Raw genomic sequence first — 12,499 nt, 5'->3', positions numbered from 1 at the left:
AAAGAGGACAGCATATTACTCCACTGTACTGCACTTTGATTAAAAATAAAACACTATGTAAATGGAGTTTCTGATTACAGTTCAAAAAGTCTAAGGTTCAATCTCAAAATACAGTACTGTTGACCTCAACAAGAGACAGGCTCAAGACACAAAACTTACATCCACATCTGCATCATGATTTCAGACTTCTCCATAGTTCACAGGTGTTTGGATCTGCACTTTTGATTTTGGTCCATCTGTAATTTGAACGGCTCATTTTGATTGATTTCAAATGTTTAATACAGTTCTTGGGATTGTTAATGTGTTAATGCCTTCATTCAAACAATTTCTGTGATCATGGCACTAAAAAAGAATGTATGCTATAAACAGCTGCATGTGAAAAGAGAGGTTTATGTGATTATGATCATAATTCATAAAATATAGAAGCTACATAGTAATTTGGAATTTGTTTTTTCTGCTGTTATGAATAAATTTTCTTCTTGCCTACTAAAGATTTTGATACTTTAATCTTTCTCTTCCTAAATTTCTGGTGTTCTGCATTATTTTAGCATTGTAAGTGCCCTAACTTTTTTCTTTTTTAGGCTCTACAAAATGTTTGGGTCTCCTTTAAATAGATTATTCAGAATCCTCACGATGATATCAAAGCTGTCCTCCAACTTTCCTGAATAACTATGTAAGTGTTTGAACAGAATCCTGAATTATTCTGTTTATTTAGTAGCTAAGTGTTTTACTAGTGCAGATTCATCCCCTTACCTAGGGCTGAAGGTTTGGGCAACCTTCTGCATCCTTCATAATTCATAATTTGTGAAGTTTTGAAAAAAATGTCCTTTTTTTTGCTTTGGAAAGCAGAGATGTGGACCTTGTGGGATTTCTTTAAAGAACCCACAAAGGAGGGCCTTTTTTTGTGACCCTTCTCAGTGGCAGAAATAGAGCATTAACTTGTTCTCACCCTGGTGTCTTCAGTGTCTGTCCACATGAGATTCTCATCTCAAACCTCACTAAACTGAGTTTGTAAGAGACTGGTAGCAGCTCAATACTTAACTAGTTACATGGTACCAAATTTGGCAATCTCTTGTATAGACTTTGTTGAAAGCCCTGGATGTGCTGTAACTTCATTGAAGCAATGTGCCTGGAACATTTTGAAAACTATTGTGCCATGTGATCTGTCTACTTTAGACAAGAAAAGAAGCTCTTTACAGCTAGGTCCTCCATGTTAAATGGATTAAGAACAAACAGACTGACTGACAGGCGTGAAAAATAGTTGTCAATGCAGAATCATCATTAAGTTGGGTGTGTTGCTGGTGGGATTCTGTAGGGATTGGTACTAGACCAGGTACTAGTCAACATTTTGATCAATGAGGTGGAAGTAAATATAAAACCAATGCTGATAAAAATTTACAGATGACACAAAGATTGGGAGAATAGTAAATAATGAGGAGAGGAGGGCAGTTATACAGAGCAATTTGGATTGCTTGGTAAGCTGGGCCTAGTCAAACAAAATGAGTTTTAATACAGCCAAATGCAAGGTTATACATTTAGGAACAAAGAATGCAGGCCATACCTACAGAGTGGGCAACTGTATCTTGGAAAGCAGTGATTCCAAAAAGGATTTTAGGCTCACAGCGGACAAACAACAGAATATGAGTTCCCAGTGTGACGCTGTGACAAAAAGAGCTAATGTGATCCTTGGACGTATAAACAGGGAAAGAGGGAATAGGAGCCGAGAGGTGAGGCCAATTCTGGAATACTGTGACCTGTTCTGGCGTCCACATTTTAAAAATGATATTGAAAAATTGGAGCGGATGCAGAAAAGAGGCACAAAAATGGTTTGAGGGTTGAAAAAAATGCCTGACATTGAGAGATTTGAAGAGCTCAATCTACATAGTTTATCAAAAAGAAGAATGAGAGCTTGCTTGATTACTGTGTGTAAGTAGCTTAGTAGGGAGAAAATATAAGGACCTAAAGGGCTCATTAATCTAATCTAGCAGAGAAAGGCCTAACAAAGAAAACAAAAACAAAACAAAAAGCAATGGCTGGAAGTTAAAGTCAGACAAATTCAAATAAAAAATAAGGCAACACTTAACAGTAAGGGTGATTAACTATTGGACAAACTACCAAGGGGAATGGTGGGTTCTCTACCTCTTGATATCTTCAAAGCAAGACTGGATCTCTTTCTGGAAAATGTGTGTTAATCAGTGACAAGTTATTGGGCTCAATACAGGGTAAAGTGGGTGAAAATCTCTGCTCAGTGTTACATAGGAGGTCAGACTAGGTGATCTAATGGTCCCTTCTGGCCTTAAAATGGATGAATGCTGGTGACACTAGATCTAAGCAATCAGGTGTAGGTTGACCCAAATATATTACTAAGTTCATTACATGGTACTATCCAGGGGCGGCTCTATGTTTTTTGCCGGTGAACAGAACCCTTTTTTTGTTTACTTTTCAAAATTGCCAATGAAGCAAAAAAATTATTTCCCCAGTTTTAGTATAAATTCATTTTTCAGAGTAGAATAAACTTTAATGGATTGATTCTCCTTTTGTTACACACCAATGATTTCCATTAACATTAGTAGGAATAAAACACACGCAAAGATGGGCGAAATGAGTCATATGTCCATGTGACTTTAGAAGGCAAAAATCTGTCTCTTGTTTTTAGTCTTTCAGCTCAGAGAGCTGCTTTATTCTACAAAGTTGCAGTTCTGGAAATTCATCCAACTTTTTCTAGGACAGTAAGTGCTGGAGCCAGACGCACAAGGAAAATCACCCTTTGATTGATTTCTACCAACTGTTTGGGCTGTGAAGAGCAGTGATAAGCTCCTCTGTGTGTTTAGGAATGAGTTATGGTGGTTTTGAGGTTAGAAGACAAAGTGTGCGAGGTGGACATCCTGGCTCCACTGAAGACAATGGGAGTTTTTCTGTTGACTTCAGTGGAGCCAGGCTTTCATGCTGAGTGTTTTGGCATTAGGGAATGCTCCTGGGTGGGGAATCCGTTTCCTTATTTTTCCCGAAATAATGTTGTAAAATAATGTGTAGTAGGGTATAAAAATTTCTCACCCTTCAACCCAACTCCCCAAATACCATCACTGCTTTTAGCTTTCTCCCTGTGACACTGATGTCAGCGCTCAGGTGGGTGGAGCAAGTGATGACATCACAAGCAACTGATGAGGTTACAATAGGTGGCTCAGCCTGAATCCCCAGTCTTTGCTGCTGCTGGCTTAAAGTATTTGACCTCCTCCCAGGAGAAACACGCAACAAACAGACAAAGGGCCAGGAATATCTGCCAACACAGGTTAGCCCAGCCTCTGGATAAGGAGTCAATATTAGAGGGGAAAGGGATCGATTCTGATTTTAGTAATCCCCTGGACTAAATCCAGAGACACTACATTGGGATTTCAGATGAGTGCCTCTGGATTTACCCAGGTGAGCAATCTGGTTCTTCCTTTAGAGTTCCAGAAGCATTGGGAGCACTTTAAAAACCCTATCAGCCCTGAAGAAACTTGAAGGACAGAACCAGTGGGTGAAGGGACGTGGGTGTCAATAGGACATGATGGAAATTTCCAAGAAGCCTAAGGGGGTTAGACACTCAAATCCCTTTAAAAATCAACAGAATTGGTTTGCCCAGCTCCCTTGTACTGCTTTGAAAATCCTGGCATGGTTCATACATTTTCTCTCTCAAGCCTAAATACAATAGTCCTGAGTCTGAATCAATTGACAATTAATGGAATATTGACAAAGGGTCAGAAGAGGCTAACGAGCTATATCTGGGGAGTTAATGAGAAGGAGAGTTTGATTGATTTTGGGTTTGATTCTAAATTCAGCCCAAAACTTAAACTAGGATTTTCAGATCTGCCTAAGGGGATTTGACAACCAGTCTCCATTTAATTTTAATGGGAATTGGCTGTCCTAATTGCTTAGACAGCTTTCAAAATCTCAGACTTCATTTCTCCATCCCTTAGTTCCCCATCTATAAAATGGGAATAATTCCCTCCCTCAGAGGCTAAATTCAGGGATGTGTGAGGCTCAGATACTATGGTAATAGGGGCCTAAATAGGTAGCTATGGTCTGACCTCCCAATGTCATTCACTGGGGGGTGGGAGGGGGTGGAGAAAGCAGACCATGCAGGAATCTTTGGGTGGAATCCCAAGGTTTGTGTGATGCTGGAGCTCTGACTATGGATGTGGTTTCCAAAGCTGCCCAGAGGATTTAGGTACCAAATTTCTTTACATTTTAATAGAATAAGACTGACATACACCCTCTCCCGAAATCCCAACTCTGTAGAAATAACCTCCACCCATTTCTCTTCTCTCCTCAGAAACCCCACTCCTTAATTCCGGTTGTATTTGTGCAAATATCATTATGACCCCCAACAACATAGTCTCAGGGTGAAGGGTTGTAGTGGTGATGTCTTGGTGGGGAGGCCCATCCTAACAGTCTTCCTTTTTCCCTAGCCCGAAGATGTCGGAGTTGGAGAAATCCTTCCGTAAATTTGCCATGTACGGTGACACGGCTGCCACTGGCAATGATATGACGGGCAAGAACTTCTCCAAGATGTTGAAGGATTGTGGCGTGATGGATGGGAAGGCCGTGACCAGCACCGATGTCGATATTGTGTTCAACAAAGTCAAGTGCGTGGGCAATGGAGAAGAGATGGGAGCAACAGATAAGGGACGGGAGGGGAAAACAAAGAGGGGAGAAGAGCTGGTTCCCCAGTGTGATGAGTGCAGTGGGGATGTTCTGGACTTTTTGCTGCCACCACTGGGTCAGGGAGCTGCAGTAACTTCCCATGTCTGTTCCCCTCTCATTGCAGGACCAAAGGCGCTCGCACCATCAACTTTGCTGAGTTCCAGCAGGCCATGAAGGAGCTGTGTGGCAAGCGGTTCAAGGGCAAGTCTCCTGAGGAGGCCCTGCAGGCTGTGTATGCACTGATGGAGGGCAAGGAACCAGCCAACGTGGGTGTAACGGTGAGTACCAGCTCTCTCTAAGGTGTCCCAAACCCGGCACCCCTCACTTCCCTACCCCAGCACCAGATCTCCCTGCCATCTGTACAGACCCCACTTGGAGCAGGAATGAACCCGCTATGAGGACTCTTCTTCCCTTCCACCTGCCCAAGATCCCACTTCACTCAGGGAAAGAATGAGCATAATGTGAGGCATCCCACCATAGAGAGATAACACCCCACTCAGGGCAGGAACTAACCTAATATGAGCTTCATGGAGATGCTATATCCCCCTGGAGGCAGGAATGAGCCCAGTACAACCCCCCACAGGCCCCACCCTTTGGGGTAGGCCTGAAACTATTGTGAGATCCAACCTCAATTCTGCTAACTTTTGCTGGGCCCCGTCTCTTACAGAAAACCACCACAGCTGGTGGGGTTGATAGACTGACAGACACCAGCAAATACACAGGCTCCCACAAGGAACGGTTTGATGAGAGCGGCAAGGGGAAAGGGATAGCTGGCCGTGAAGACGTGACCGATGGCAGTGGCTATGTTGGGGCCTACAAGGGAGCTGGCACCTATGACAAGACACACTAGAGCTGGCACTGTACCTTAGGGAGCCCTACACCCTGTCCTCTCCTGTAACCTAGGAGGGAGGCCATTAAACATCTCATGCTCATTGCACCTTGGCTTCTTTGTGCGTGTGTGTGTTATTTCTGGGGGAATACTGCACCACTCTGTGCACACAGAATTTATGTCCCCCACAGATGTCTTTGCTTCCCTGCAGAAAAAATGACTTCTGACAGGGAAGCAAAGGGAAGTCTCAAGAATAGTCATGTGCCCCTCCCCAGCACCACAGGTGTGTCAGTTCGGGCACCCAGAACAATGGGCAGAGAGATAAATTACTGTGGTGGTGGGGGAAGCTAGGGATGACCTAGCTGGAGGCTCCTACCCTGTGCTGAGCTCAGCTGCAAGTTTCGGCTGGATTGGGGAAGGATGGGACTTACTCTTCCCTTGCATAGGGCAGCTGGGCTGGGGCTGGGTCAGACCTACCCCCAGAAACCTCCCCTGGCTGCAGAAAGCTCTGCCCCCTCCCCTCCACTGTCTGCCCTCATCGTTCCTCAGCCCATGGGGGAGAGGTCACTGTACAGGGAGCTGCTCCCCCATCTGCCCAACCCCCATGCATCCAGCCCATACCCAGATCCTCCCCACTGAACCCCTCTACACCTAAACCCCCACCCCCCTCAGCCTCATCCCCCCCATCCCGACCCCCCCCGGGCCCCCCCCCGCTGAGCCCCAACCACCTTCACCTGGACCTCTCTACAGAGTCCCATCCCCCTGCACCCAGAACTGCCCAACAAGCCCATGTGCATCTGGACCCCCCACACACACCCAGACCCCCCACAGCCAGATTTCCCCATACAGAACCCTCTCATCTGGCTTCCCTCACACTAAGCCCTTCTGCACTTGGATCCGGGCTGAGCCTGCCTGCCTACACCTGGATCGAGGGCCAGGGGTGGGTGTGCATATGAGACTCTGTTCCTTTTAGTTGCTATCTTGGTGCACCTGGCGTGGAGGGGCAGGGCCCTGGGGTGTTTCTGGGACAGGTCTGGCCCTTGCGCTTTATCAGCCTTGGGTGCAGCCTCACCGCCAACTCTGTATTCGGGGCAACTACAGGGTGATCTCTCATCCCACTGCAATGCTGAAGCCTCCACATTTATTTATGGACAAATAAAATATGCAGAATTTTAAAATATTGTGTGCAGAATTTTTTTTTTTTTTTGGGCACAGAATTCCCTCAGGCGTAGTTTGTGTGTTTGACTCCCAAATAGGGATGCCTCGTGTCCGGTCAAAAAGGGACCCTGGCAGCTCCAGTCAGCACTGCTGACCAGGCTGTTAAAAGTCTGATTGCTGGTTAGGGGATGAGGCGGGGGCCTGCAGCAGCTCTTGCTGTGGAGCTCAGGAGCGGTGTGAGCCCCGGCGGGCAGGGGGTGGATCCCAGCGGAGGGGCTGAGAAAGACAGTAGCTGCCGCGATGAATGCTCCCCAGCCAGCAGGAGCAGAAAGAGGAGCCAGCCCGGCTCCCCACAGATTACATGAAGCTGGTGCGAGGGCTGGGGGCCAGGGCGAGCTGCCAGTGGCTGCCCTGTAGCCTGCTCCTGGGGGCTGCTGCTCCAGCCTTGTCTCGGGACCATGCAACCAGCAGCTAAGGGGCTGTGGACTTGTCAGTCTCCTCCCCAATGCACGGAAGCATGGGGCTAAAGTTGGGCTGCTCTCCCTGCGAATGGATCCGAGCAGAGTCAGGCAGCAGCTGGGTGTGGAGACCCCAACCAGTGGCCAGACTGGGGGGACAAAGGAGAGGGGCTGGGGATCACTGCAAATGGTGGGGGGATGAGGAGGGGACCTGCAGCAGAGTTCTCCCTAGGGGGGGGGTGGGTGGGGGGAGGGGGGGGGGGGGGGGGGGGCGCAGCAAGCCAGGGGCAGCAGTGGAGTATGTATGTGTGGCACTTGTGGGGAAGTTGCTCCCCCTCTCCCCCCCCCCCGCCCACATTCCAGAGAACAGGATTAACTTTTGTCCTTGGTGCACTGGCCAAGCCATGTGTCCAGGATTCATGGCAGATAGAGCAGCCTCTGAGCTCTGGGAAATGCCAGGGCAGTGCTGGTGTGGCTGCTATTTAAGGCCCCCCCCCGCCAAGCTGCCCCAGCCAGAGCCGCCCAGAGCCTGCACCCCAACCCCCCTCCCATGCCCCTGCCCCAGCCTGAAACCCCCTCCCACCCTCGGCCCCAGCCCGGAGCCCATGCCTGCACCCCAAACCCCTCATCCCTAGCCCCACCCCAGAACCTGCACCCCCCAGCTGGATCCCTCATCTCCTCCCACACCCCCAACCCCCTGCCACAGCCTGGAGCCTCCTCCCACACTCCAAACCCCTTAGCCCCAGCTCAGACCCCCCCTCCTGGGCCCCAACCCCTCATCCCCAGAGCCCGCACCCTCAGTCAGAGCCCTCACCTCCCCCTGCCCCAGCCTGGTGAAAGTGAGTGGGGGGGGGTGAGAGCAAGCAATGGAGGGAGGGGGAATGGTGTGATCGGGGGCAGGGCCTTGGAGAATGGGCGGGACCTTGGGGCAAGGGTGTTCGGTTTTCTGCAGTTAGAAAGTTGGCAACCCTACTCCCAAATCTAGGATTGCACGGCCCAGAACAGCTGGTAAATACCTGGATGTGGGACTGGAAGCGTCCAAGCCAAATATGAACAGGCCCAGGCCAGCTCAATGCAGGATCCTGACACTATGCTGTTTTGGCTGCTGTCTGGTGGAATTCTCAGCTCTATTTTCAGGCTCATGTTTATCGAAGCTCCCACTAGGTATGGAGAGAAAAGGAACAGGAATGCAGCCAGTTCTAGCGTGCTGCAGAGAATGGCAGAAAACCAATGGGAGGAGCTGCTGAGCTGGGTTGTCAATACAGCTGGGTTCTGTTCTAAGAGGAAAAAGAGGGGAGGGGTTGCTATGGCTGAGTTTTTCAGATGATTAGCAATATAGGGCTTATGAAACATGGAGGGGTAGTCCTGATTCCACCCTTTGGTGTGATTTAGTAGTTAGAACAGGCGGGAAGCCAGGAGGCAGGACTCCTGGGTTCTAGTCTCAGCTGTTTATGGGGAACGCGCTCTTACATGATAACTAAGAGGGTAAGTCAGGACTCCTTCAGCTGTTATGCCACACACTTCCCGTATGACCTCAAGCAAATCACTTCAGCTTTGTGCCTCAGTTTCCCCATGTGTAAAATTGGGCTAATCTTATTTTCTCCCACCCAATAGACCAAATCCAAGCTCAGTTATGCCACTGTAAATGTGGAGTAACTCAACTCAACTTAATAGAGTTACTCCAAGTTTACACATCAGTAATTGAGCAGAAAAACTGGCCCTTAGTCTATCGTGTCTATTTAGATTATGAATGCATTCCTCCCCTACACATACTTATGTACTCCGTAGAACAAAGGTTCTCAAACTTCATTGCATCACAACCCCCTTCTGACAACAAAAATTACTACATGACTCCAGTAGGGGGAGACTGAAGCCTGAGCCCACCCAAGTCCTGTGGCCCTGAGTGGGGGGTGGGGGAGAGCCAAAGACCAAGGGCTTCAGTTCCACACAGGGGCTATAACCTGAGCCCAACCAGCCCTGGTGACTCCCGCTTTGGGTCCTGACCCACAGTTTGAGAACCAGTGCCCTAGAACAAGAAGGGAGTGTATGGGCGGCCGGTGAATGCGCTGTTGGGGGAGGCTAGCCCCTGGCCCCTCCGCCTCTGCACAAGGCCCTGCCCCCCCATTCCCTGCTGGAGCCCAGAACCCACGGCCAGGGCTGCTGGCCCTCGGCGCATGCCCCTAGCACTCGGCGGGCGGGCGGTGCAGCCGGAGCACCCTCCAGTCCCAGGCAGGTGGTGTGGTGGGAGCACCCCCACCTCTAGAGTGCTGGATGGGGAGCATGCTCCCAGCCCCCCCAGTCCTGGGCCTTATGTGCACAGGCCCCCAGCCTCTCAGCCACAGAAGAGTGGGAAGGGAACTGAAGCAGGCAGGAGGGAGCATGGGGGCGGGGCAGAGTGTGGGTGGAGCCATGCCAGGCTGTTTGTGGAGGCACAGCCTTCCCCTGCCTATGCTACCCACTGCCTATGAGGGAGAGCCAAATCACAGAACCCCCTAGTAGTAATCTAGGAAGGCAGGGATGACCAGGGTATGAAGTGATGCAGCCGTGGAATCACAGCACCCCCTAGTGTCTGTTGAGGGAGAAGCAACATGAGTGGGTAGGGGAGTAACGCATGCAGCACAGCACTCCCTGGTATGAGGTTTGACAGATTGAGCACTGCTAAGGTAATGAGGGTGGCACCTGCAGCTTCACAATGCCCCCTTGTGGTGACAGGGCACAGCCAGGGTATGGTGGCATGCCCAGCTATATAGTGCCCCTTCGCAACCATGCTGGTGAGACAAGGCATGACCAGGGTACAAAGGAGGCTTATTGCCATTTTTTCCTGTCCCTCAGTGCAGGCAGCTCTGGAGGCTTCAAATACTTCAGCTAGGGCATGGGCTACAGCATGTACCAACCTCCCTTGAATAGCCTCCTTCATTACTCACATTCACCCTCTGGCATGACAGTTGACTCTATCCCCATATGACTTCCCCTCCTAAACTGGGGGAAGGTGCCCTGGATATGAGGGGAGGGGTTAAAACCTTCAATTAGGGAGGCAGTGGGGCCCTGAAGGGGTTGTGGGGAGGATTTCCCATGGGGTTGTCATTGCTCTCTGCCCTCTATTCCACTGTATTTCCATACCTTAACACATTGGGATATCTTTTAATGTCAAAGCTTAACTCAGAATTTCACAGGTTTATGATGTTTGGTTTGGGAATAATTGCCACATCTCTGTAATAGATTTCAGCCTCCATGACTGCTACCTATTATTATTATTAATTTGTATTACGGTAGCACCCCTAGTCACAGGACCGCATTGGGCTAGACCTTTCACAAACAGAACAAAAACCAGCCCCTACCCCAAGAGTTTATAATTTATATACTCTCACCTTTAACTCCATCTTTACACAGTATTTGTCTGCAACTAGAATATGAATTTTAAATATTGTATGTTTAAATATATTAAATACTTATCAGTTACATTTTCAGCCACTGTAGAAGCATTAACTATTTAATATAATCCTAACCTATGTAGTTAGGGTTAATTAACATATGTTTGTAAAGTGCTTTGAGATACCTGAGTGCAAAGAGAAGACCCATGTATTTTTCTTGGAGAAGCAAGAAACACGAACAATATTTCAAAAATAGTAGGGGAAATAAACTAAGAACATATGGAGGAAAATACAAGCCTCATCCTTGCATTTTATGGCAGAACTCTGAATAGTCAACACACAGCATCTGTCCTCACTGCTGCTTGTTTTAGTACGTTATGTCCTGTACAATACTGCAAGCAAAGTACATGTACATTAAGCGAGAAGAGGACATTATCCAAAACAGCTATTGCACTAGATGAAACAATCATAGAACATTCTCTTGTCACTCTCTTTTCCAGGGCAAACCCGTGTTTTGTTTATACAGTCAGCAGGCAACTGCAACAGTATATTTCATAGCTACTTATTCCTCCTTGTCGGCTCTCTTATTTGCTTCCCGAAATAGCTTTGCTTGCCTGATATTGTACTTAGTGTTCAGGAATCAATGTGACTCAGAGGCTGCGGGCCTAATAAGGGTAATAGTATACTCCCACCATTGCCCCATTTTGGGTGGTAATGGTAGGAGCCATCCCCATAGGTCATGCCCTCAGTGCTCGTTGGGAGGGCTGAGGCCTCCTTCCTTTCCAGCCCAGTGCTTCCTTTCTTTCAATGGGCTGAGAGCCATCCAGAAGGAGAGAGGCCTCGATCCCCCCTTCACACACAAGCACAGAACGATGTGTGAGTACGCCCTCCTGCCACTCCAGCAGAGTGTTCTGTGTATGGGAGCCTTGACAAACGACCTCTCAGTTTGTGCTCTCCTCTCTCATTATGGTGGAGCAGACCAAGCCGAAGACTATGAGGTGCCTTGTCTGTGAGGAGATCCTTTCAGGAACTACAGAGGGAAGTTCGGGCATAATTGCTCCCTGCCCGTGAACTGTCACTCTTCCAAAGTGATAGAGACTCTTCTAGCATCACACAGACCGTCTACCAGCTGGACTGGTAAAACCATTTGGACAAAATTCTATTAATGTCAAGGGAAAAGAGCAACACTAGAATCCCAGGTGTTCCAGCTCATCTGGATTTCTTAAAAGATGGCCGTGCAAAAACTCTTTGCTCTTGCAGAACCCTCGCCCCCCAAAACAGCATTCTGAGGATAATCTTCATATTCTAGTATTGTTGGTAACTAAGATTTAACTCCACACTTCACAGAAAACGTCTCTTTTTGTCTCAGCTTACGGTGGCAATGGCCCTCAGGGCCCTGAAATAAACTTGTGAATAAAAAAAGCTGATCATAAGAAACAGCATCTTCTTTTGTCTCAAAGCAGAAGAAAGCTACAAATTTTGACTCCTATAGAAAACATTTAACTTTCCCCCCAGTTCTGCTGAACACAGCAAGTACATAACAGATGGAGTTCAGATCAGCTATTAGATTTCCAGAAAATAAATCAGAGGCTTGATTTCAGGATTACTTTACAGCCTGCATGCATTGTATACTGTAACAAAGTATCTGCTGAACAAATTGAACAGCTAGGAATTCAATATACAGGTATAAAATTGTCAGATTTTTGAAAGGAACAGTTTGGATGTAACTAAAAAGAATTGCACAATAATTTCCTGGTATAAAGTTATGTAAACTAATACAAGAGGGGTTTTTTTTGTAAAAAAAAGCTGGCACAGAAGCAGCTGTGGGAGCTTTGGGAACAAATTGCGAGCTTTGTACTTGGGTTTGTGTGTACTGCAAGTTCTGTTTTGCATTAAAATGGACACAATCAGACAATTGAGGGTGACTTTCTGAGGCATGACTTACTCAATACTTCATCCTTTAACCTAAATTGTGCAGCGCTGTATCACTAAGAAGAATC

General features: G+C 47.8%; 1 protein-coding gene across 1 annotated transcript; it reads left to right on the top strand.

Moving 5' to 3' along the window:
• Positions 1-603: 603 nt before the first annotated feature.
• On the top strand, positions 604-5,533 carry LOC112117114 (tubulin polymerization-promoting protein family member 2-like). The gene is made up of 4 exons (XM_024214993.2): positions 604-673; positions 4,449-4,625; positions 4,808-4,961; positions 5,351-5,533. The coding sequence occupies exons 2-4, from the start codon at positions 4,456-4,458 to the stop codon at positions 5,531-5,533; spliced, it is 507 nt and encodes a 168-aa protein (XP_024070761.1). The 5' UTR covers positions 604-673; positions 4,449-4,455.
• The last annotated feature ends 6,966 nt before the right edge of the window (positions 5,534-12,499 follow it).

This window comes from Terrapene carolina, unplaced genomic scaffold (genome assembly GCF_002925995.2).
Source record: "Terrapene carolina triunguis isolate 2854851 unplaced genomic scaffold, T_m_triunguis-2.0 Scaffold113, whole genome shotgun sequence".
Classification (NCBI taxonomy): domain Eukaryota; kingdom Metazoa; phylum Chordata; order Testudines; family Emydidae; genus Terrapene; species Terrapene triunguis.
Note: the sequence above shows the minus strand (reverse complement) of the source record. Positions and strands in the feature narration are given on the sequence as shown.